This window comes from Malania oleifera, chromosome 13 (assembly GCF_029873635.1).
Source record: "Malania oleifera isolate guangnan ecotype guangnan chromosome 13, ASM2987363v1, whole genome shotgun sequence".
Classification (NCBI taxonomy): domain Eukaryota; kingdom Viridiplantae; phylum Streptophyta; class Magnoliopsida; order Santalales; family Ximeniaceae; genus Malania; species Malania oleifera.
Window position 1 is genome coordinate 85,152,535 of NC_080429.1, and position 24,921 is coordinate 85,177,455.

Genomic DNA, 24,921 nt, shown 5'->3' on the forward strand with positions numbered 1-24,921 from the left:
CTGACCATACCTGAAACTTACCCTGCATTAGTAACAAAACAAAAGCAAAAACAAAAAAAAAACAAAATCTTGGCTCTTGAATTATCAAAATCAGCCGCAGTTCTCTGTAGGCGCTTCTTGATCTTCAATCTTCAATCTTCAATTCTGTATAAAAGTCAATTGAAAGAATAATGAAACAATCTAGGAAGCAATTCCTGGTAAGTGTTAAATATTTTGCTTTAACATTATATAGACTCCAAGCTATTCAACTCCTCAGGAATATTTCAGGGAAGCATGACCAGTTTCACCCAAGTGCTTATGTAGCTTGTTTCTGCCATAAATGTTGAAAGGATCAAAATATTAGAAGAGTAGCGGATAGGAAGTAAGCAGCAGCATACAGAATAAAGCATACAGCAAAGACAAAAAATAAACATACCTTGATTCAAAGTCCTCTCCGCATGTCTCGCACATATTGCTGGAGTTGTTGGCTTTTGCCTGTATTGAGAAACCATGTTTGAAATTAGAATGAAGAAGCATATAGGAGCTTCATAGCCTGTTTCTCTTAAAGTGATATTCTATTCTCAATGGATAATTATATTCCAAGTTGTGATTACACTAAATTCTTACAAGTCATTGTTTAGTTTGCAGAATAAAATGATGTAGGAAAATAACGAAAGAAGATTGAAATTTTGAATGGAGAATTTGAAAAATATCAAGTGATAAATTCAATTATATTTCTCCCGATTCCATTCCATTCTTGTGTACCAAACATGTAGTTAAAGAGACATTTAGTTCGTAAAATAAAAATATTCTCAAGAAATGACATTCCTAAGATCTCATTTCTATCAATGGGATGCCTGCAGAAGATTTTTCTTTGATTTGCATTGAACGATTCTCAACAGTGTATGAAGGATGCCCATGTCGATGTTTGGTTAAACATGGAATCCTATCACACAAAAAGTACAAAACGAAAATAGGGAAACAAATGCTAAAAAAAAGACTTGAAAACTTCTTTTAGTTAACTGAGAATGTTTCCGCTTTTCTGTGATGAAAGTTTCAGCGTAAAAAATCACAATGCTTCCTCCGCTGTTTTCCCTTGCCGACCCCTCCCTCCAGGTTCCCAATGATGGGTTCCTCCCTCTCGCAACGACGGGAGGCATCCTTAAACCTAAAGTCCCCTAATTCTTCTTATCCCCTACCTCCTCCTTCCCCCTGCCTTCCCCCTCTCTCTCTCTATGTTGGACTCCCTAAACCCTCTGCTTGCTTGCCTGTCCTTTCCCCTGCACATTTTCGGCTTTCATTCCTTGCTACTTTCATTCCTACCTTTGTACAAGGCAGGTGCGAAGCTCTCAGTGTGATCGAGAGGAAGACCTTCAATCTAGCCATCAAAGAGGGGGATACTGACATCCTGAGACTCAACGGAACTTCAGAATGGTCATCGCACTTCCATCTTTCTGGATTGGAGGAGCTTGCTTGGTTCCTATGAGCCTGGGAAAATTTTTGGAGCTCGAGAAATTCTAGCTCCTTCAAACCACCCAGAGGCCTTTCATTCCAGTCCCAATCCGGCTGATACCCAGGACAACCACAACTTTGAAATGTTGAATGGTTTAGACCCAGAAAGCACACTTTGTAAGGAGCAGGTCTCTGAGAGGGTGTTATGGAAAATGAAAATGATCAATAAAGCCGTTGGCATGTCTTTCAATGGCTTTGAAGACAGGGCTTTGAAATTGTTTAAAGAGATCGAGAAGAAGAGAAGAGAGGAGGCACAGCTAAACTCCAAAAAAGCCTATGGACAGCAGCAAGAAACCAGACACAAACAGGGAGCTGAAATACCTGGAATGCACAATAAATTATGATAAACTGGGTGGATTCACAGATTTGGTGGAGGTCAACAATAGTCAGGTGTGCACTACTAAACCATGTTAAGGAAACTCATTTCCTGGAATGTGGGGGGATTAAATGACAAAGATAAAATGAGCCTAACCCAATCCTTTCTTAAAGAATGGAGAAGTGACATTGTCTACTTACAGGAAACTAAAGTGGAAAATATGGATTAATAGATCATAGACCTTTGGGGGCAGGAGAATTGCAGATGGATCTCCCTTGGTGCTGTAGGCAACGCAAGAGGCATCCTAATTTTGCGGAATCTCAAAGTAGCGGAGATGATTGATCATTCCATCGACTCCTTCTCTGTCTCATGCTTGTTTAAAAATCTGGATGACAATTTTCTATGGGTTCTCACTAGGGTCTATGGCCCAGGCAAAGGACCTCACAGACACTTGTTTTGGATTAAGCTCTTGGAGATTAAAGGCTATAGGGATGCACCTTGCGTTATTGGAGGAGACTTCAACATGGTGTTGTACCCCATGAATGAAGTGCAGGCGGAGTGGAGAACAGAGATGTATGAGAGCGTTCCTTGACTTCACAAATGTGAATGCCCTCATTGATCTCCCTCTCATTGGTGGTGCTTTCACTAAATCCAACTCTAAGGACCCATCTTCCTTCTGAAGAATTGACAGATTCCTTATCTCAATGAATTGAGATACTCACTTTCCCAAAACCACTCAGGAGCTCCCACCTAGGCCCACGTCGGATCATTTCCCCATCATTGACACAGGTGGAATCCCCATTCCACTTTGAAAGATTGTGGTTAAAACACAATGGCTTTGGGGACCTCATTAATGGTGGTCCTACGCTGCATGTTGAGGGGAAAGCCAGCTTTGTGCTAGCTTCAAAATTGAAGGGTTTGAAAGAGAAGCTCAAAGTGTGGAATAAAAACACCTTTGGGAACATCCAAGCGAAGAAGACCGTTATTCTAAATGACATCAAGATCCTTGATAAACAAAAGCTAAGACATGGGTTCAGTTCTGATGAAAGGGCCAAAAGAGTTTTGTTGAAAAAGCAGTTGACCGAGGCTATTAGCTTCGAGAGATCTCCTGGATGTAGAAATCTAGAGCCTTATGGCTCAAGGAGGGAGATCGGAATACCAGATTTTTCCACCGAACCGTGAATGCCCATCATAGACAGAACACCATTTCCAACATTGAAATTGTGGAGAACAACTTAGCTGAGGGCATCAAAAAAGGAATCAGCAACTATTATAAAGCTTCTTTAATTTGAATTCAAAAAATAGAGACTTGTAGTGGACAGCATCGATTTTAAACCCATCAGCCCCTCCACCAGAGAGCGGTGTGAGAGACCCTTTGAGGAAAGCTGAAATCCTCCAAGCCATTAGAGATTGCAATTGGAGACAAAGCGCCCGGGCCAAATGGTTTTCCGTATCTTTCTTTCAATCAAACTGGTTTAAGCAGGATTTTATTAACACTATCGAGAAATTCTTTAGATTGGGTAGATCTGTGAGCAACATCAATACCACTTTCCTTAGCCCCAGATCCTGAAGAAACCCGGGGCAACCAACATTAGGGGCTTTTGTCCAATTAACCTGGTGGGAAGTATCTATAAGATCCTTGCTATGAGGCTTAAAAAAGCCACTCCAGAAGCCATTGGGCAACATCCTTCTTGGCGAGAAGACAAACCATGGATGCAACCCTAATAGCTAACGACATAGTGGATACTTACCAAAAGGAAAAGAAAAGCTGGGTGGTATGCAAACTTGACATGGAGAGAGCTTTCGATCACGTCAACTAGAACTTCCTTCTCTTTACTCTCAGGAAAATAGGTTTTGAGGAGCATTGATGTAGTTGGGTTGCAAATTGCATCAACAAGAAGCTTTTGCGCAACCCACTGATTTCTACCGCTGCTCCAGAGGTTTGAGACAAGGGGACCCTTCTATCCCACTTTTTGTTCATCATGGTGACGGAGGTGTTGAGCCTCATGTTGATTAAGGCAACAAGAGAAGGGCTACTCAGAGGCCTTAGAGTTGGCAAGTACGATAGCTCTATGGAGGTCACACATATTCTGTTCGTACTATCATTTTTTGCGAGGATGACCCTCTCCACGTTAGAAATTTGAGATGCATCTTGGCAGGGTTTGAGGCGGTTTCGAGTTTCAAAGTTAACCTTGGGAAAAAGTGAAATCATTCCAATTGGAAAAAATGTTAATGGGTCTCTCCTCGCTGGTCTTCTAGGCTGCAAAATGGCTACCTTCCCTATTAACTACCTCAGGCTACCTCTCAGTGCCAAAGATCCCATCATTGAAATTTTAAAAAATGCTTGGTTGGATGGAATTCAAAGGAGGTTTCTTTGGGAGAGCTTCAGGGTTCAAATGGAGCATGGTGAAACAAAACTTTCATTAGGAAGCTTGGGTTTGAAGTCCCTCCACATTTTCAATAAAGCCCTATTAAGAAAAAGGTTATGGAGATTCATGATTGAGAAAGACCACCTTTTGTGGGGAATCATAGCTGTGAAATATGGGCTTCAACATAACTTTAGAATCTCCCAACCTAACAGAAGACCACATGGTGTAGGGATGTGGAATTTCATCAGGAAAGGTTGGAATGAGTTCGCTTCTTGTATCAGGTTTCAAGTGGGGAGGGGGGGCAATTTATTTTTGGCATGACACATGGCACGATCAAGAAGCTCTTAGTGTCTTATTTCCAGTCAACTATTAACTCAGCATGTGATAAAGATGCCCGTTTCAGTCAACACCTTCAAACATCATATCAGGGGCTCTTTTGGAACATCCCCGTAGAAATGTGGATGATAGCGAAATCAACCAGCTCACTGACCTCTACTACTTTCTTTACATCTTCCAACACCATAATGGCACTAATCTTCCTATTTGGACCTTAGATAGGAAGGTAGCCCTCACTGTTAGATCCTTCTACACGAAGCTCTTCCTGTTGGAGTCAAACAATTTTAACTTCCCTTGGACTCAAATTTGGAAGACAGCAACCTCCACAAAAGTTACCTTCCTTGGCATGGGAGGCAACCCATGGTAAGATTTTCACTATGGATAATTCGCAAAGAAAGGGCCTGTCAGTCGCCAATAGATGTCCCCTTTGCTTGGCTGACGCAGAATCAGTTGAGCACATCCTCCTTCATTGTGCGTGGACAAGGAACCTCAGGAATATGGCACTGACTCTGTTCGGACAAAGGTGGGTTATCGCTAACTCTGTGGTAGGGGAACTCTGGACCTGGAAAGGGATTCGGCAACAAAGGAGAAGACAAAGGCTATGTCCCTTTCCACTTTCAATTTTCTAGTGTGTTTGGAAAGAGAGAAATAGGCGAGTGTTTAAAAATTCAACCTCAACAATCCAAAACAGCAAAGAACACTGGTTTACTGTGAAAAATAGCTGGCATAGTAGGACTGTTATTAATGATTATGATGCATCTTTGATTTGTGTGACACCCTTCAGGCTGCTTGATTTACTGTACCATAGGCTGGCATCCCCTTGATGCCTCTTCAATAAAGTCTCCTTTACTTATCAGGGGAAAAAATAAAAAAAAAACAACTTATTTCAGTCATTCACATCTAGTCTGATGATGCAACAGGCTGTAATGGCCTATAACAACTCATGACAATCCATAACAGCCATTAGGACACCGTAAAAGGAATGTAACAGCCGACAGAGTTGTGAGTTGGAGGATCTCCAAGATATTGGTGGTTTCACGTTAGGCAAAATATGTTGATCCATAGTATGCAGAGATTATATTTTTATTATGCATAATTGAATATGATGGACCATGAATGATGAAAAGGAAAAAAACTTACACAGAACAAAGGCACCACATAAAATTTCCCGCACCCATTTCAGTGTGCCACTTTAACATTTTTCTTGTACACCCACTTGTACCCACATTTTGGGCAAAGTCAATCTGGCTTCTGAAAAACATTGGTTCCAGTTGTTCGAGAAATGCTAACATGGCACAACAGAAATTATGCTTTATAAATCTTACATGGTGCCCTTGTTCCATATAAAGTTTTCTCGATAAAGAGATTATATTTGTTATGCTTTCATTTTTCAAGAAATCACATATTTATTGTTCAGTTTATTTAAGTCAAGAATAATGACTTATTTTAGCCTTTGAAAATATTAGAAAAAAGAACAAAAAACATTTTTTTGCCCAAATTTTTGTTTTTTAGTAAAATTGAATATGAAGAATTTTTTTATAAAGCTTCCATTATTTTGTAAGCCCAAGGGCAGGGTTCACACCACTATTTAAATTGTACATCCTCGTATCATTCAACAAGAACAAAAAGAGAAATGATTGATATATCAAAATTCCCAAACTTTAAAAGAAAAATGAATCCATGGAAGTATTTCAGCAAATATCCTAGCATCTTCTTGATAAACGTAAACCCCAACAAGCTAAAAGTTCATAGTGAAACTCATCAAGTGACTCTTATAGGGGGAATCAGTGGAGAAGGATATTGAAACTCAACAATTATTGAATATAATGGGAGGACAAGAAGTTCTTTTGGACTGTGGGAAGAGCCCGGGGAGGGTTTGAATTTTCTAATTTGAAGTGTTTTCTTAATTATGATCGCAATGGATTAAGAAAGAGGCTTTCTTGTTTAGTTAGTTTTAGGTTTTTCGATAGCCTTGTATTTATTTTATTTTTCTTGAGGACTTCTAGTACTCCTTTAGCTTGTAATTCATTTTCTTCTCTCTTAATATATTACTTTTATTATATGGAAAAAAAAAATAGACAGCCTTTAAATGGTATTTTTATGTATTCAAACAACGAGGTGGACGAAGGTGGCACGAGGCCATAACAATGACAGTTGGTGCTTGTTTCAACCTAAATTTCTAGAAATAATGAATGCGCTCTTCTATCTAAAGACATAAGTTCAAATTTAGACATGAGAGAAACATCAAAATTTATGACAAATTCAGCATAAGTGAGTTGAAGGAATTCAAGGCATTAGGAAGTTAGGAACTGATAAAACATGTCATACCATTTCAAACATAATAACCTAGTACAGACTAGATCAAAAATATACCTTCTGTTTCCTTCCTTTAGAAGTGTTCTTTGATTTAGCCTTTGTCACTTGCTTTGCTGCATCTTTTCTTTCAGCAGGTTGGTTAGAAATCTTGAGATTTCTTTCCAAACTATCATCCCCCTTGTCGACATTATCATGTTCCTTCAAAGAATGGGATGATGAATCCTCAATATTTGAACTACCCCGCTTGCCATTTTCCTTTGCTCGACTAGTAACATCAGCATAATCAGACCGCGCTGCTTCTGCATCAAATTTTTTTTCCTTTCCTCTCTTTGCTCGCTGATTCCTTCGCTTGTTTTTCCTATTATCATATTCCATGAAGTCTGCATTATCGCTATCTTCAACCTGTGCCATGGAAGAAACAGACTTGGTTTCATGCAATGAATCTGCATTCATCCTACTCTTGGGCCCAGAAGACATGGCATCGAGGTCACTATACTCATCATCCGACCCACGAGACTTGCCAAATCCTTTCATACCATTAACCCCACTATCATCAAACCCCTCTTTGTCGCTGGTCGAAACTTCCCCATTAACATTTTCTCCTTGAATCCCAATATAATCCCAAAACTGCTCATTCAACTCTTCAACCCCATCTTCTCCGTGCTCAAATTGATCATGTTCTCCACTATTTTCATTCAAATTGCCACCCAAACTGTCCTGTAATCCTTCTTCTTTACCCTCCGCTTCTTCTTCCACTTCGTGTTCATGACGAAAGGAATCCCTCAACTCTGCAACCTTCTCCTTATGTTTCTTTGATTGCTCGTGATTCTTCCACTGCTTCTCTGATTTGAACTTCTTGCCACAAACCACACAATAAAACTCCTCCACATCTCTCTTCTTCTTATCACCGTCACCATCATCTTCCATCTCCTTTAAACCATTCTCAATATCCTCCTCCTTAATCCTAGCCCATTCAGGATCTTCATACGCCCTTGCCCTCTCCACCCGCTCCCTCTCCATCTCTCTCCTCTTCTCCCTCTCTTGCTCCCTCTTCTTCTCCATCTCCGCCCCTTTCTTCACCATCATATCAATCACCCTCTTATCCCTCTTCTTCACAAACTCAGCCAACCCACGAACCGTCTCGTTATACTCTCTCCGAGCCTTCTTCCTCAGTTTCCTGTTCTCCTCCTCCATCACCCGCCTCGACTTCCGATTCACCCCCGCCATTGCATCGTACTCATCGACCCAACAAAAATCCATCACCGTCACGAACCCTAACCAGAAATCGTAAAAAGCTTTTACCTGGGAATACGGGCTGTCCAAATTCCCCATAACCGGTGCCTCCTTCACCGCATCCAACCCTAAACCTAGCTTCTTCGCAAAATTGACCTCGTTGGTATAGACTTTATCGAACACGTCGGAGAAGACCTTATAGAAGCCCTTGCCAGAGTCGGAGTAGCCAGAGAAGACAGATTTGGAGAAGAAGGAGAAGAGGTTGGGGACGGAAGAGGAGGAGGAGGAGGTGGTGGGATTGGAGAAGAGGATTTGCGAGCGGTGGGAGTCGTACCAGGCGCGCTCTCGGGGATCAGAAAGGACTTCGTAGGCATTGGAGAGCTCTTGGAAGGCAGCGGTGGCGTCTGCCACAGAGAGGCCGGACTGGACGAGTTTGTCTGGGTGGCGCTGGAGGGCGAGGCGCTTGTAAGCCGACCGGATTTCGTCGCCGGAGCAGTCGGTAGAGAGGCCCAACACCTCGTAGAGGCATCGCTTCTCCGACGACGATGCCATCGACTGGCCTTCGATCGTTGACGGTAAGGAGTTTCAGAGACTATTATGGTGGTTGAAGCTGGAAGAAGAAAGCGTGTGCGCGCGCGTGTCATATCAGGTTTCCACATCTTTTAAAATAATAGACCTTCTTGAATAGACAAATTGAAATTCAAGAACCAATTATCTTTTCATGTTTGTTCACACTTTTATTTTGAATGAGATTTTTAAAAATTTTCAAGAGTGTGATATCATTTTTTATTTTGATGTTTAAAAGTGATGTGATAATTACGAACTCCTATAATTAATGCAAACTCAATTAAAACATTTTTAAAATTAAGATTATTAGAGTACGATATTGTAAGGTACAATTTGGATTTTGCGATCGGAACACCACTCTATTATAAATAATTTTATTAGTAAAAATTTAAATAAAAATTAAAAATAATAATGAGTGTAGTCATTAGAATTAATTTAAGATCAGTGGTATCATATTTAAGTTAGCTTCAAATACTCTCTTAACTTTACATGAAGAGGTGCTTGACCTTTTTTCACAACTAGCAAATACTAAATAGACACATGAAATTTGTTAAATTAATATGATTTTAAAACAATGGACCTTCTTGAATTTATAAATAATTTAATTTTTGAATTTTAATTATCATTAGTGATAAAAATTTTGGCATTTTAGGTACTTAAGTTTACTATTAACGAGAAATTCCATTCAAAATTTCAACTAAAACTAATAGTATTCACAACAATTTCATATTAAATATCTTGGTCTGCTTAAGTATTTTCTTGTGTTGGAAGTTGCAAGGACCAAAGCAGGTATTATTATCTCTCAACGAAAATATACTTCAGAGATCATAGATGATGTTGAATACTTAGGTGCTCAACCATCAAACTTTCCCTTGGGGATGAATCTGAAGCTCACAAATCATCAAGGTGATTTGCTACATGATCCAGCTCGCTACAGGAGGTTAGTTAGACAACTAATCTATCTCAATTATAAGACCATACAAAACATACTCACTCAATATCCTAAGCCAATTTATGCATGCTCCGAGAAAGCCTCACTAGGATGCTGCTCTTCGTATTATCGAGTACTTGAAAGGCAGTCGTAGTTTAGGTTTATTGTTCTCCTCAAGCAAATCCTTTACTTTGAAGGCTTTTTGCAATGATAATTGGGCAAACTGTCCTATGACAAAACGATCAACTACAAGGTTATTGCGTGTTTTTAGGGAATTCATTGATTTCTTGAAAAGCAAAGTAGCAGAAAACAGTTTCAAGATTATCCTTAGAAGCAAAGTACAGGTTCATGGTAGCGGCAACCTGTAAGCTAACTTGGCTCAAATTTTTGCTCAATGAAATACAAGTTTCTACAGGACCAGCAAGGCTACCAGATAATAATCAAGCTACTCTCCACATAGTAGCAGATCCAGTATATCATGGGCGCACCAAACACATAGAACTTGACTGTCACATTGTATGAGAAAAGATACAAGATGGTCATATCATCACCAAATTTATCCCGTCTCATTTGCACTAGCACACATCTTTACGAAAGCTCTTGGAGGAAATGTGTTTAAGAAGCTAAGAATCAAGTTGAACATGTTAGATATATATATATATATATATATGCTCCAACTTGAGGGGGTGTATCAAGATTATATTGGCTTAATTTTGGATAACTAAGAGATATTATTTCTTGTATTCAAATGATTTGTAATTCCTTTGAACAAGGGAATTAGTTAAGATCTTTATTTTATTTTCCTTTAATTTTGGATCTTAATTTCTAAATATTCACTTTTGAAAATTTATATATAGTAGTCTATTTTTTACTGTTCTTGTATAACAAAGATACAATTTTATCAAAACTTGATTTTATCTAAAAAGGATATTCTTACAAGTCGCTACCAGCACCAAGAAAGTGAGTTTAAAATGAAAGTGAGTGTGAGGTATCACATTAAACTCAAATAACCAAGAGACAAAGCCGCGCAAATTAAGAATTTACATGGCTGATGTAAGACTGCAAAGGAAGAACATCCAACAAGATTTCTTTTTCCTTTTTTTCTCTGGAATAAGCGAGTTATATTAGAAGGGGCCTTTAGGCTAGACCTGACAAAGCATAACAGGTCGGATAATCCGTGACGAATTATCGAGTGAAGATATTACAATTTATATCTTATTCAATTAAATTGTAGATTTATGATGGTTCGGATCAAATGATCTGTGGCAGATGGCGGATAATCCGTCGTTTTCATCCCAAATATAACTTTTTTACCAACCGATGAACAATTTATAAATTATAACATAATAACTAAAGTTATATTTAAAATTATATTTTGATAATTATTAAATATTTAATAACCAATCACAAAAATATAATTTTTTTATTTTTCAAAACATAAATTTAGAGGCCTTTGATCACAAGAAAATTAAGTAATCAAACTTGAGTTTGAATGTAAACATGGGACAAATGCAGAAGCATATACAATGGCGTAAGAGTTGGGAGTGTGGGACTATATCTTGATCAATAGAGCTTATATTAATTGAATAGATGCCTAATAAGCATAAACATATAAAATTATCAATAAATTTAAACATAAATTGCTAACAGATAAACAAATATTCATCAGATAAAATCCTAAATCCGCTAATCAACTCATTTCGAGGCAAATAAAAAAAGTTTAAAACATATTTGACTCATTTAGTTTACAGATCCATTATGAGACGATTTAAGAGAGTCAAATTCGATTTAGTAGAATAATAAGTTTTTTTGTTGCTTTTCATTTCATGAGGACATAAACATACAGAATCCAAACAATACAACCACAGCGTTTGGTTTCCAAAATTGAATTGAGACGAATGATATTGACGCAGGACTGAGATGAAGATAGGAGTGAATTAACAGGGGATATGTAAATCTCAATTTGCTTCACAAGCCACAAGACCTTCCAATTAAATAAAATTACTATACTCAGTCCTTCCATGTGCAATACCAAGATGTTTGAATTTGGGTTAAGAAAAAATGTAGGCTTAATATAGAAGAGGATTTTTTTGTAAGAAGTTTGCATATGGTTGTAGAGTCAGGGATGTTGCACCACTCCTTTTTGGGGCTTCTGGTAGTGGTGGTTGGGGTTGGAGGTAGTGATGGGCAGCGGGAGCGAAGTCCAGAAATTGGCTGAGCTGAAGCTTCAAAAAACTTGAAAATGAAATGTGAGCACAACCAGTGTAGTGGTAGGGTTGAAAAATTGAAATGAAGATTCCATGTTAAGACTCAACTATATATATCTACGATGTAAAAAATTTTAAGGATCTGTGGCAACAAAATGACAATTTTGCAACATAATAAATTACGAAGTGAGAAAATGAACGAATTCAAACTGCGAACAGGATTCTAGGCTTCTGCCACCCCTGAAATCTGCACTACTCTTTTCATACCTTTTGCTACCTTAGCTGCCTCAACCCCAACTTCCCCATCTGTTGTGTTCTCGATCCTGGTGAATACAGGTTTCGGTTGAGCCATGACCTGACCACCCTTCAGCCCACCCCATTCTGTTTCACTCTGCAGTGCCAAAAAACAAATAAATAAATAATTATTTATTAAACTAACTAGTTGGGCAACATTTCAGAGAGCATAAGCAAAGTATATATGAAAACGTGTAATACAGATGTGTATTACAGAGAGAGAGAGAGAGACAGACAGACCCAGGTCACGGTATTGAAATCATCCTTCGAGTAGCCAAGCTGAGCATATATTCTCAAACATAAGCTTGGTGTAACTGGAGATAATGCAACTGCTATAATCCTCACTGCTTCCAAAATAACCACAAGATCCTACCCAGAAAGGGGAAAAAAAAAAAATCGAACGGAATAAAAAAGATTGTAATAGGGAAAGATAATAGCCATTAGTCATAATGAAAATTCATGCGATGTGCTAAGCCAACTGGATTCTATTCAAATCTGAACAATTTGAATTTTATATTAGTGATGATAACCAATCTTAGCAGGTTGTTGTCAGGCAAACCAAGAATACCTATTTTTCAGTTTTAATTACATTTGCCATCCAAATGGAGAAGAAACAAACTAGGAGCAATACCTTTGCAGCCTGTTCGGCAGCAGCACCCCCTTTCTTAAAAAGGGACCATGGTGCATGGCTATCCATGTACAAGTTTCCAGCATTGCCAATCTCTAGCACAGCGTCACAAGCTGATGCCAATGAGAGATTTTGATACTGAATGTGAGCCTTTTCAACCTACAAAAACAAGGAGTGGCAAAGCAAATGAAAAAAATCACAAACATAATTCCAACTAAAAGTCACAGAATTGTATGGGGAGAGATTCCCTGAGCCTGCCCCAAAAAGTAGTAACTATTGAGATTATGAATGACATCATATAACAGGCCAAGCTCTTGGAAAGGACATGGCTCATAATGATTTATGCTAAAAAAATGAGCAAACATAGCTTGAGGAAACAATAGAAGCAGCATTTTTAGGCATCTCAGTACCCGCTTACATGAAACATGTGGCTAAATCCACCACCATGTAGATTGATAATGGAACATTTTTAGGAAAAACCAATTTGAACATGCAAATGTCAAAAATTATCGAATCCCTTTCTTCACTGTTTGCAAGAATGATCAGTATTGAGCTGAAAAGCTTCTCTAATCAAACCCTGCAAAATGAGGGAAATGCCCATGTGCAAATAATCCACAGGCATCAAAAAGAGCGCAACTACAATTTGCAAAATGGAGAACTGAGGTTCTATTATTTCTTCTAGGGAGGGGAAAACTCGAAGCCACCCATAAAATCTGCTACAATCATTTAGAAACTTAATGCAAGTTCACCAAAAGTAACAATTTTACATGGAATGAATTTCCATTTATCTTTCCTTCACTTCTTAATCTGCATCAATATCAAATACAGTGAAAACAGTAAATTCTAGAATTAACTGAGCAATATTAATTGCTCAGCACAGTAAAATTATAATCACCGCAGATTTAGATAAACATCTAACCCCAGGAACTAATTATACAAAAAGGAACAGGAGGAATACAAGGGCAAGCAAAAACCCCATCCCGCAGCGGGGAAAGGCATACAATAATTGAGAAAGCTTGCCAGAATAGCTATATAGTTGTAAATTTTTTTTAGATGATGAAAGGTAAATTTTTTATTGAGAAAGAGAAGTTGCAACCTAAGGGGACAAGACGTCCACCTGAAAAAAAATGCTATATAATTGTAAAAAGGAAGATCTCTAGTTGCACTTTCTAAGAAGCATGAATCTAAAAAGCATTAAATTAGTATCTAAACATGTTCCATTTGCCATGATTAGATGATATAAGGAACAGATGAGTTGGTTCTTATAGGACCAGTTAATTTTACATAAAACTACGGTCGCCACTAGGTTGGTTAGACCACAATTTTTTTGTCAAACTAACAACTTTACACACACACGCACACACACATTAAAAACGATCACAGTGATCATCTATTGGCAAATAAGAGCCAAAATCAATTAACAACAATTAATTATGACCATTTTTGTGCTGCTTTTCTCATCATTCCAAAATATTCTTAAAAATTTGTATTTTTGTTTTTGATCCCAACAAATATTAAAAGGTTACTAAGGAGAGGGATTGATTTAATTCAATTTTTAAATAGAGTAAAATAGTTCATTATATCTAAAAATCTACAATTGAATCACAATTGAAGTCATTATTTTTGTTGCATATATGCCAGTGTATACATTGTTTTCCAACTTAATGCTTACGAAGCACCAAGTTGAAAATAACGGGCAAAAGAGAAAGGATGGGAGCAAGAGATATTGTCATGAGCAAAGCTTGTTTAGGATATTATGCTTGCCTGAGACCGCTAATCTTGTATGCATGGGATGGGTAACCATCATGAAAACAGTAGAGAGTAGGTTTCATTCTTTGAGTAGGATAATGTCTTAGTGCAAAATGGGAGAATAAATCATCGGTCAATTTGATGTTTCCTAGTGTTAAGAGTCAAAATAGTATAGAAAGCTCTTTTGGAGAGGATGTATGTTCATCAATCGTTGTAAAACTCACAACTTTTGTAAATGTGTTTAGCCTACTGGCCTTCCTTGCTAAACATACGTTGCCTATGAAGGTGTTAATAATGAATTGTGTTGCTTTACAATTTACCATTGGACTCTTGTTTACTTGCATATTTGTTTACTACTTCCACTTACCTTTGTGTTTGACGATTAAGAATTTGTTCATGTGATCAAACTGTGGTACATATTCGGCTGACTAGTTAAGCAAGAGTGCTATAACTAGTGCCGCATGGCGCTTCACATGGTGTGAAGTGTTTGGCTCATGACAGATATAAATGTAAGACAAAAAAATTATTTTAAACTTAATGTTTATATATATATATATAGTTAATTAACTATATATAGCTTTTTATCAGCTACTCAACAAAACATTCTCCCTGTCATGTTGGTAACTGTTTTGCTCCTCTCACCAGGTTATAGGTTCAAAGCTTCTCACAAACAAGGTGAATTTTTTCTCAGTAGGAACAGGTTACCTGGCTAACCTGGTTGTGTAAGGCTGAGCTATCCAGGCTTGCCAGGTTGGTCCTGGTTCATGAAATTTCTGGTTCTGGTTTGTAACCCAAACCGGCAACATGACCAGCTTTGGTCCAACTGCTGGTCAAAGTTTGAAAACTATGCATAAAACCATAGATGATGCAACACAGTGAATTTCTAAGGAAAGCTTACCAATTTTTTTACAGTGTCCTTGAATTCTTTGCCTTCAGCTGCAATAGTGGAATCAACCATCAAAGTTGATTGGCAATTCTTCTTCAGAAGCCAGAGGGTGCGATTAAGAAGATTCCCTGCATAGAAACCTCAAAGTAAGGCTATATTTTTCCATGCTATCATCAAAATCTAACCAAAGTAGGAAGCAAGACCAACAATATTACCTAAACAATGAAAAACCACCAAAAGTAGAAATACCTATTGTATTGGCAAGATGTGCATTGACAATATAGACGAAACGGTCCTCTGAGTAGTCCCCATCACTACCAAACTCCACCTCCCTGAGAAAAAAATACCTGACAGCATCGGACCCAAATCTATGCACCAAATCATTTGGTTCAAGGGTATTTCCTAGGGATTTTCCCATCTTCATGCCATCCTAGAATTTTAACAATAAGGCACCACTGTGTGAAATGGAGACAAGTATGCAAGATGAAAAAACATAGCCACACAAATATCAGTACTCAAAAAATAGATTAGAAAGCCATAAGGATAAAACAAAGTAGGATATGCTCTTATTAGTGAGAGTGCAGCCCCTTCCAAAAGAACAAGGTCCCAATGTCCCATTGAGCAAAAGAACCTTAATTCTTCATTCTTGCTCAGGATTCAAATGTTGCACCATTTACCAAGGATGCATTAGAAAAAAAAATGTGTATAGCTAGTATCCATCAGTAGCAGAATGTTTTCCCTAAGAACTAACCAACTAAGAGCCTGAGAAGTATATCGATTTTCAAGGAACAGGATCATCAAAACCTTAGATTATTTAATAAAATCTTTTATATAGAATCTATATGAAAAAGTCTCATGAAGATAAACCCAGAAAAGACATTCAACTTCATTATCATGCACCCAGTGCCATCCAAACTTTCAACTTCTTTAAATCTTTTAAATGCAATATTTATGGTAAAACCACAAAAAATAAAAAATAATAAAAATAAATAAATAAATAAAACAACTACACCATTATCCTTCCAAATTCCATTTCAACTACCTGTTTTGCAACAAAGTAGTAACTTCCAATGACCCTGCCTCCTAAACTCGTCTTGCAATAATAAATGGTATTTCTAAAAATCAAAATAGGAGTTCAAGTTTCATAAATCTGCATGCTTATCATCAGATGCAATCAAAGATGTCACCGCCCTGCAATTAAATAGGCAACATGGGAGATAAATAAGGAACTCAGAATGAATTAGATTAGCTCTTTATATATAGATTACATGAAGAAAGCACATATATCACTAAGCCTGAATTATTGTTTTAGAATTCCAACACGAAATGTAGCCTTCAGAAGGCTTACTGCAGAAAGCACACCAAGAAAATACAATGATTTATAATTGATTTTAATACCTTTGTCAAGAATCCGTGACCAAAAACCATCTTAGGAAGGTCTAATCCAGCTGACAATAATATAGCTGGCCAGTAAACTGCATGAAAACGCAAAATATCCTGCAAAAGAACAAAAGCATAAGCATGATGCGACTGAACCTGAATGACAGGAAGTGAAATTCACAACTATGGGCCAGATTGAACTGGTTGTCTCTGATTTATTGTATTTTGTCTCCCAAAATAAGCGCGTGCACACAGGGGGTGGGTGGTGTGAGGATCTGGCAATGCATTCTCATTTTCACATTGCCAATCATGAGAAAATTCATGCAATTTTTTTCAAAAGAACATTGTTTCTAAAAGTTTCCAATAAATTGGCAACGTTGGAAAAAAAAGAGAGGCTAATGAAGATGTGATGCTGTACATGACATGGAGAGTTAAAGCTCTGCATTTCAATCTGATACTCATTTTCTCTGCAATAGGAACACAAAAGACAAATATGCTTCAACCACTAGCAAGAACAACTCACTTCAAGTCACATTTCTTCTTCTCTAACTTTTTCCCAATAATTTGTCTCTCTGTGGTTTCATTTGAAATTTCATTCGTTTCCAATGGATTTCTTGTTTCGACATTCTTCATAGTAATTATTAATTTAATTAAGCTACATGATAATAGAGATCAATTTTTATACACAACAAACTTGTATGATACAGATCTATTCCGAAATGTCAAAATTTCTACATGGAAGTTCTCAGCCAATCACTGCAATTTTCAATAGAAGGGAAGAATAATTTTATTAGAGTGTGATCTGAGAGATATTCCACTTTCAAATGCCCAATTTACTTGGTTTGCAAAGGGTACTAGATCAGTGGCTACTAGAATCGATATGCTCCTGTTTACCACTGATTGGGAAGATACTTCTCTCACTCTTATTCAAGAAGTTCATCCTAGAGTGGTGTCTGACCATTGTCCTCTGATTCTTGAATCTAATCCTATTAAACAGGGTGGGTCCTAGTCCATTTAAATTTGAAAATATGTACTTGACCCATCCTGATTTTCAGAACCGGGTCAGGCATTGGCGGGAAGAATGCACTGTGGTAGTTTAGGAAGGTTTTTATTTTATAAAAAGGTTGCAGTATTGGAAGAAAAATTAAAAAGTTGGAATTTGGAGAATTTTGGTGACATGCGTTCTAAGAAGAAAGATATTCTTGAGGAATGGGTGTGAAGACAGATTGGCTGAGGAGGGACCTCTTTCTGAGGACATTGTTGGTAGATGAGCCCAGCTGTCCAATGAGTTTGAACAAGTATTCTTTAGGGGAGAGATGAGTTGGAGATAGAAATCTAAAATGAATTGGGTCAAATATGGGGATTGTAATTCCAGACTCTTTAATAGGGTGGCAAAGGGCAGGAAGAGAAGGAACCTTATTAAAGAGATTGAAGATGACATGAGAGAAAGTATTAAGGAACCTGCTCATATTGAGAGTTTGATTACAGATTTTTATTAGAATCTCTTTCATGAGGAAGATGAGGGAAGAATCATGGTAGAAGGGTTGGATTGGTGGCTTGGTGCGGCGGTGCCCTATTTCAGCTGATAAGGCTGTGTGGTTAGAGAGACTTTTTGAGAAAATGGGAATGAAAGATAGATTTTTGAGATGGATAGAGAGAAGGCACCTGGTCCAGATGGTTTTATTATGGCCTATTTTCAGGATAGTTGGGAAATTTTGAAGGGTGATATTCTTAAAATTTTTATTGAGTTCTTTGATAGGAGTTGAGAGGACCGAGGAGAACTATAATTTTATCACCTTAGTGCCCAAAAAAGAAGGTGCTATTAAGGTTAAGGACTTTAGGCCTATTAGTTTGGCTACTAGTGTTTATAAGATCTTGGCTAAGGTGCTTTCTAGAAAATTGGCTAGTGTTCTGGAGGACAGTCTCTCTATTAGTCAGGTTGCTTATACAAGTAATAGAAAAATCCTAGATGCTGCCCCTATAGCTAATGAGGTGGTTGAGGATGTCGTTTGAAAGAAGAGGAGGGAGTTTGTGTTGAAATTGGACTTCGAAAAAACTTGTTATGGGGTAAGTTGGAATTTCTTGGTTAAGGTTGTGGCCAGAAAAGATTTTGGTTTGAGGAGGAGGAAATGGATTAAAGTGTATTTATCTTCTTATGGCTTTTTCTGTCTTAGTTAACAGCAAAGCTAAGTCCTGGTTTCGTGCATCTACAAGTTTAAGACAAGGTGATCCCCTCTCTCCTTTTCTTTTTACCATTGTGGTGGATGGTTTGAGTAGAATGATTTGAGAGAGGTGTAGATAGAGGGTTGGTGGAGGGAATTAAGGTAGGCAACGAGGACTGCATCATCTCACACCTTAGTTTGCAGATGATTCCATTCTCTTCCTATTGGATAACAAGGGTTGCTTCACTAAATTGTTGACTATTTTACAGATCTTTGAGAAAGTGTCTAGGCTGAAAATTAATTCTAAGAGTGGTCTAGTGGGCTTAGGGATCAATGTGGATCCTTTTGTTAGGTTAACAGGGTGTGCCGTTATGAATTAGCCTATTACATACCTAGGTGTCCCCTTAGGTGGTAATCCTAATGCTGACTCTTTCTGGGAGATTGGGGCCCTGTTTTTAAAAGAGTAGCTAGGAGATTGGAGGGTTAGGAAGGAGCTTTCTTCACCCTAAGGGGCCATATTACCCTCATTCAAACTTGTCTATCTTCTATATATTTGTATTACATTTCTTTGTTTAAAATATCCGTGAGGTTGGCAAGGAGATTGGAGAAGCTTATGAGGGATTCCTTATGGGCGAGTTGGGGAGAGGGGACTACAGATCATCTTGTAGGGTGGGTGATTGTGTGTAGGCCTAAAAGGGAAGGAGGCTTAGGTCTAGGTAGTTTGGTGTCCAAATCTCTTTGGTGAGAAAATGATTATGGCGCTTTTCTTTAAAATCTAACTCTCGTTGGCATAAGGTAATTTATTTGAAGTAAATGTGGAATACTACAAAATTGGCAGGATGCTCAAGTGGGTAATAATATTACTTATCCGAATCCATGGAAGTTTGTATCTCAAATTTATGATTATATCATTCCTAAAGTCCAATATTCATAGGGTAATGGGGAGCGAATTTGTTTTCGGGAAGACAATTAGGCGAGGAATTGGCCTTTATCTACTAAAAACCCTCATCTTTTTCGTTTATCAAATCTCCATGATACTCCTATTTTTCTTACGCAAGGAAAAAGGCATTCTTGGAATTTCCATTTTGGGAGAAATCTTAATGAGAGAGAGAATAACAAGCTGGCCCTTTTTACTAGGCTGCTTCATTTTTATCATAATCATATAGGAAGTGACAAAAGGGTCTACAGCTTAGATACTTCAGGGAAATTCTCTTGTAAATCCTTCTTCTCCTATTTGCTCGTGACCCTACTATGAATAAATTTGCTTTGTATTCATTGATTTGGAAAGCCAAAGCTCCCTTGAAAATTAAAGCTTCCATTTGGACTGTGGTACTTGAAAGAATTATTACCAATGATTTACTTCAGAAGAGAAGACCCAATTAAGCCTTGTCTATGGATATTTGTGTCCTTTGTTGGAGAAGTGGAGAGACTAATGCACATTTGTTTCTTCATCGTCCTTAGACGTTGGCTACTTGGAATAATTATTTGGTATATTTGGTGAGAGCTGGGTGTGTCCGTCCACATTGAAGACTTTTTACTTCATCACGTTTAGAATCTTTGGTAAAGGCAAGGATGGAAAGCTTTATGATGATGCTCTATTATGTCTATAATTTGGTGCGTTTGGATGGAAAGGAATGCTAGAATTTTCAAAGGAGTGGCTACATCTACTAACTTGCTTTGGAGTAGAGTGATTTATATTTCATCTTTGTGGGTGTTAGCAAATGGTTTTTTCAAATCTCTTTGGAATATAAGCAGCAGAACTGGTGGGCTCTCTTGCATTGATTTCGGTTTTTAGGCCTAGAATGGGAAATTTGTAATTACTTACATTTGATGTAAAGGGAGGATTTTATTCTCCCTGTTTTCCTTTTTATTTTATTCTTCTTTTACATTCTGCCCATTCTAATAAGTTTCCTTCGTTTATCAAAAAAAATCTTTAAAAAAAATAAATAAATAACACTTTGACTGCCATACATATAAAGGAATTCTTTAGTGTTTTTGTCCTGCTGAAGGCTCCAACATAAAACAAAGAAACTATTCCATGGTTTATCCATCATCTGGACTAAGCTGCCTAAAGGTTAAAAATACCAAACCTAAATGAGGTCTCAAGATCATATTGTTTTGAGTGCTCCAGTGCAAGTGTCTTGTTGATGTCAGAGCAAATGAATGATAAAATCATATTCCAGATAGTAGGGAACTGGAAAGGCTTAATATAAAAATAAATATAACATAAATAAAATTAGGGTAAAAGACACTAACCTCCCTTGAGGTTTGGCAAAAATACAGAAACCTCCGCTGAGGTTTCAAAAATGTCAGCGACCTCCCCTAAGATTTCACAAATGTCACAGAACTCCTCTGAGGTTTGCCAAAAAGACACAGACCTCCCCTCAAAAAATTCGCCTTTTTGCAAAATACAAGGGGAGGTTTGTGTCTTTTTGGCAAAATTCAGGGAAAGTCCCTGAAATTCTTAAAATTTCAATGGAGGTGATAATCTTTTTGTCAAACCTCAGGGGAGGTTATTGTCGGTTACCCATAAAATTATGTTGCCAAGTTAGTCGTGCTTTTAAAGAAGCGCTACAAAGAAAATTCAACCCAAAAAGCAAGGAAATACCTTGCCAATTAAGTGTAGCGAGGCAGGCCAACCTGAAGAAGCAGCACTATGCAGATTAGGTAGCTCTGTGTCCTTTGACAGTGCTGATAAATAACTGCTTGAAAAACAAAATAAAAATAACATAAATACATAAATTGTTCATTGAAATTCACCAACAACCCATGATAAAAAAAAAAATGAAAACATGCATCCAACAATGAACAAAAACAAAAACTCCAACAATCATTTTTCCTCTAAACTGCAGTTAAAAATATTCATAACCCAACAGCAATGCAGCATATGTCAAATCAACTCAGTTGGGATGATTTTATCCAATGTTGCAATGCTCAGGTTCCTCTTCTTGTCCCTTTTCCTTCTTCTCCTTTTTTTCTCTCTCCCTCAATTCTCTATTTGTTTGTCTGTTGCTGTACTACATTGGATCATAGTAGATTTTTAAAAAGGGAAATTTTAAATTTCAAAGAACATCTAAAGAAATATTCTTGAAGGGAATGTGATTCCTCTTTCTTCAAAGAACACATCCTCAAGTGCTGCAGCTTCTGCAACTGCAAAAATTTTCTGCAGCCATTCCAGTTTCTTGATTTCTCTTGATGTTTCATCGGATGTCCTTGTATGAGTTTTCCTTTGGGTTCGGCCTTCGCTCGTCGTAGTAGCAAAGAAATTTAAAATCTTGGAATTCGCACGCTGCCCTCCGTTCTCTTCCCTCTCTCTCCATCATTCAAGTGTTCTTCAAGGTAGTTTCTTTGATAAGTTTCTTGGTCATCTTGCGGAGCTTCTCTTTCTCTTCTCTTTTTTTCTTTGTCATCAGACTTGTCTAATCTGAAATCTTAAGTTACACGCTCTAACCTCCTAAATTTTATTTTCTTGGAAGTGAAGAAATAAAATCCTCATTTTTTTTTTTTTACATTTAAGTATTTTCGTCTCTCTAGAAATGCCAAATTTAAAGCTCTTCCAAAGGATTGAGTCGATAGAATTTCGACAGAAAAAAATCAAGTCTGCACATTTTAGCTCAACATTGTGTCGAAAAAGAACATCCAACTTTGATCAAGGTTATGTGGGAGGGACATCAGTTCAATGAGAAGTTATGTCAGTACCATATACTACTCAACTCCATCGCCAATCTTGAAATTGAATCCTGAATTTAGATTGAAAAATTCTTGCATTTCATCGTCGCTTCAATGTTCTTTAATATTCTTCGATTTAGCAGCATCAAAGTTTTGGCACCAAAGGGTGCTTATTGTAGTATTCTCAGTCAGTTGTCATTGCCGTTTAGTACCATTGAGATCTTCTCCTCTCTTGTTATTTTTTTGCCTATTACTATCATTATTTTTCCAATAGTTGGTTAGTAGCGGAGATTTTTTGTTTATGTTTTGTAGCCTTAATATATGCATTTTTGTGTTTTTGTGTTTTTCATTTGCAAATCTTAAGTATACAAAATTTTTCAAAAAGTACTATTGGGTGGTTTTTTTTTTTTAAGTCTAGCTTGAATTCACACCCAAAATTGTATGCCTTAGATTTTTTTAATGCATTGTATTGTTTGTGTAGCTTCTTCTAGTTGAGGGTGTGATTTAGAAAATTGTCTATGTGAAATAAGTTTGTCAAAAAATAAAAAATACTCAAACGTGTACTTCGCTTATGTAACACAACTTATCTTTGTACACACAGTCAGTCCCAAAGCCCGGAGAAAGGAGCAGAGTTGTGTTAGATAGCTAAAAACCAGCCTAAAACTTTGTCAGATCTTATTATCATGACTTCTTACCGAACTCACCTAGGTCAAGGGAATAAACCAAGTCAATATACAAGGGAGAGGGCTAATTGCTTAGCACAAGAAACTAAGATTAGATTAGCAACTTGGAATATAGGTACTCTTATAGGCAAAAGTATGGAAATAGTAGAAAAAATGTTTAGAAGAAAAAATAACTTAATCTACCTCCAAGAGACCAAAATGTGTAGGAGAGAGCTAGAGAAATTGAAAAATCAAGATTTAAACTTTAGTGTATTGGTAAAGTGAAACAAAAAAGTAGGGCAGGAATTATTGTAGACAAAGACCTAAAAGAAAATATAATGAATGTTAAAAGAATAGGGGTAGGATTATTAAAATCAGGATAACTTTAGGCCTGGATATAGTGAATGTCATTAATGCATATGCTACCCAAATAGTCTACGTAGAAAATCTTAAAGCACAATTTTGGGAAGATATGGATAGTATTTTACAAGGGATGTCAAAGTCTGAAAAGACATTCATAGGAGCTTATTTGAATGGACACATGGGAAAGGATAATATAGGCTATAAGAGGATACATGGGGATCATGGATATGGAGATAAAAATAAAGTCAGTGATACATTCTTAGATTTTGCCATGTCTTACGATTTGTTATATTGAATACTTGCTTTATAAAAAGAGAAGAATACTTCACAACATTCAAGAGTGGGTATAATAAAATCTAAATAGATTTCTTCTTTACTAGGAATGGGGATCGTCTATCTTGTAAGAATTTATCTAAGGTGAAAGTTTGGTTACACAACATAGAGTCCTAGTATTAGATATGCATATTAAAAAATGGAACAGAGAGTAACATAATTCAACACAAGAAGATTACGTGGTAGAGATTGAAGGGAGACAATATTGTAAAATTCAAAGATAAAATGATCAAAGGCTGAGATTGGACAGTAGGGGGTAAGGTAGACGGAAATACTATTTGGAATAAAATGGCTAATTTTATCGTAAGGATAGCAAAAGAGGTTTTAAGTGAGTCCAAAGGTAGATATTTGGGTAATAAAGAAAATTGGTGATAGGATCAAAAAGTCCAAAAAGTTGTTAAGCCAAAAAGAAATTGATATAAAATATGACAAAATTGTAGAAATATAGAAAATCTTGAAAATTATAAAGAGGCGAGAAAAAATGCAAAAAGAACAGTTAGTAAAGTTAAATATAGAGCTTATGATACTTCATAAATTGGACTAGATACAAAATAAAAAGAAAAAGATAATTATAAACTTGCTAGAGCTAAAGAAAGAAAATGCACAGATTTAGGTGATGTAAAATGCATAAAGAACAAGAATGATAATGTCTTAATTAAAGAAGAAGAAGACATAAAAGAGAGGTGGCGAAGATATTTTGATAAGTTGTTTAATGAAAACTAAGATGAAAGATTGAATTTGGAAGTGACAAATGAAGAGAAGATCGAAAATAGGAAATTCATTTGCAAAATTAGAATCCTTGAAGTTAAGATGACATTAAAAAAATATGAAAAGTGAGAAATTTATAACACCAGATAAAATACCAATTGAATTTAAAAAATGTTTAGGAAATAAAGGAAATATTTGGTCAACTAATTTATTCAACACTATTATAAAAACCAAGAAAATGCCAAAAGAATAGAGGAAAAGTACGTTAGTGCCTTTATACAAAAACAAAGTGATATTGAAAATTGTAATAACTATTGTGGA

At 36.9% G+C, this 24,921-nt stretch overlaps 1 protein-coding gene across 1 annotated transcript in view; it reads right to left on the reverse strand.

Annotated features, from left to right (window-relative positions):
- Positions 1–415: 415 nt before the first annotated feature.
- The window catches only part of LOC131145526 (methionine--tRNA ligase, chloroplastic/mitochondrial), a 51,853-nt gene continuing 27,347 nt past the window's right edge, over positions 416–24,921 (reverse strand). Inside the window, exons 6-13 of the mRNA XM_058094666.1 lie at positions 21,474–21,567; positions 16,722–16,820; positions 15,573–15,753; positions 15,336–15,451; positions 12,692–12,847; positions 12,301–12,429; positions 12,034–12,157; positions 416–474 (exon numbers count right to left, since the gene is read on the reverse strand). Coding sequence (XP_057950649.1) covers positions 422–474; positions 12,034–12,157; positions 12,301–12,429; positions 12,692–12,847; positions 15,336–15,451; positions 15,573–15,753; positions 16,722–16,820; positions 21,474–21,567 — 952 coding nt within the window. The 3' untranslated portion in view covers positions 416–421. The remainder of the gene's footprint in view (positions 475–12,033; positions 12,158–12,300; positions 12,430–12,691; positions 12,848–15,335; positions 15,452–15,572; positions 15,754–16,721; positions 16,821–21,473; positions 21,568–24,921) is intronic.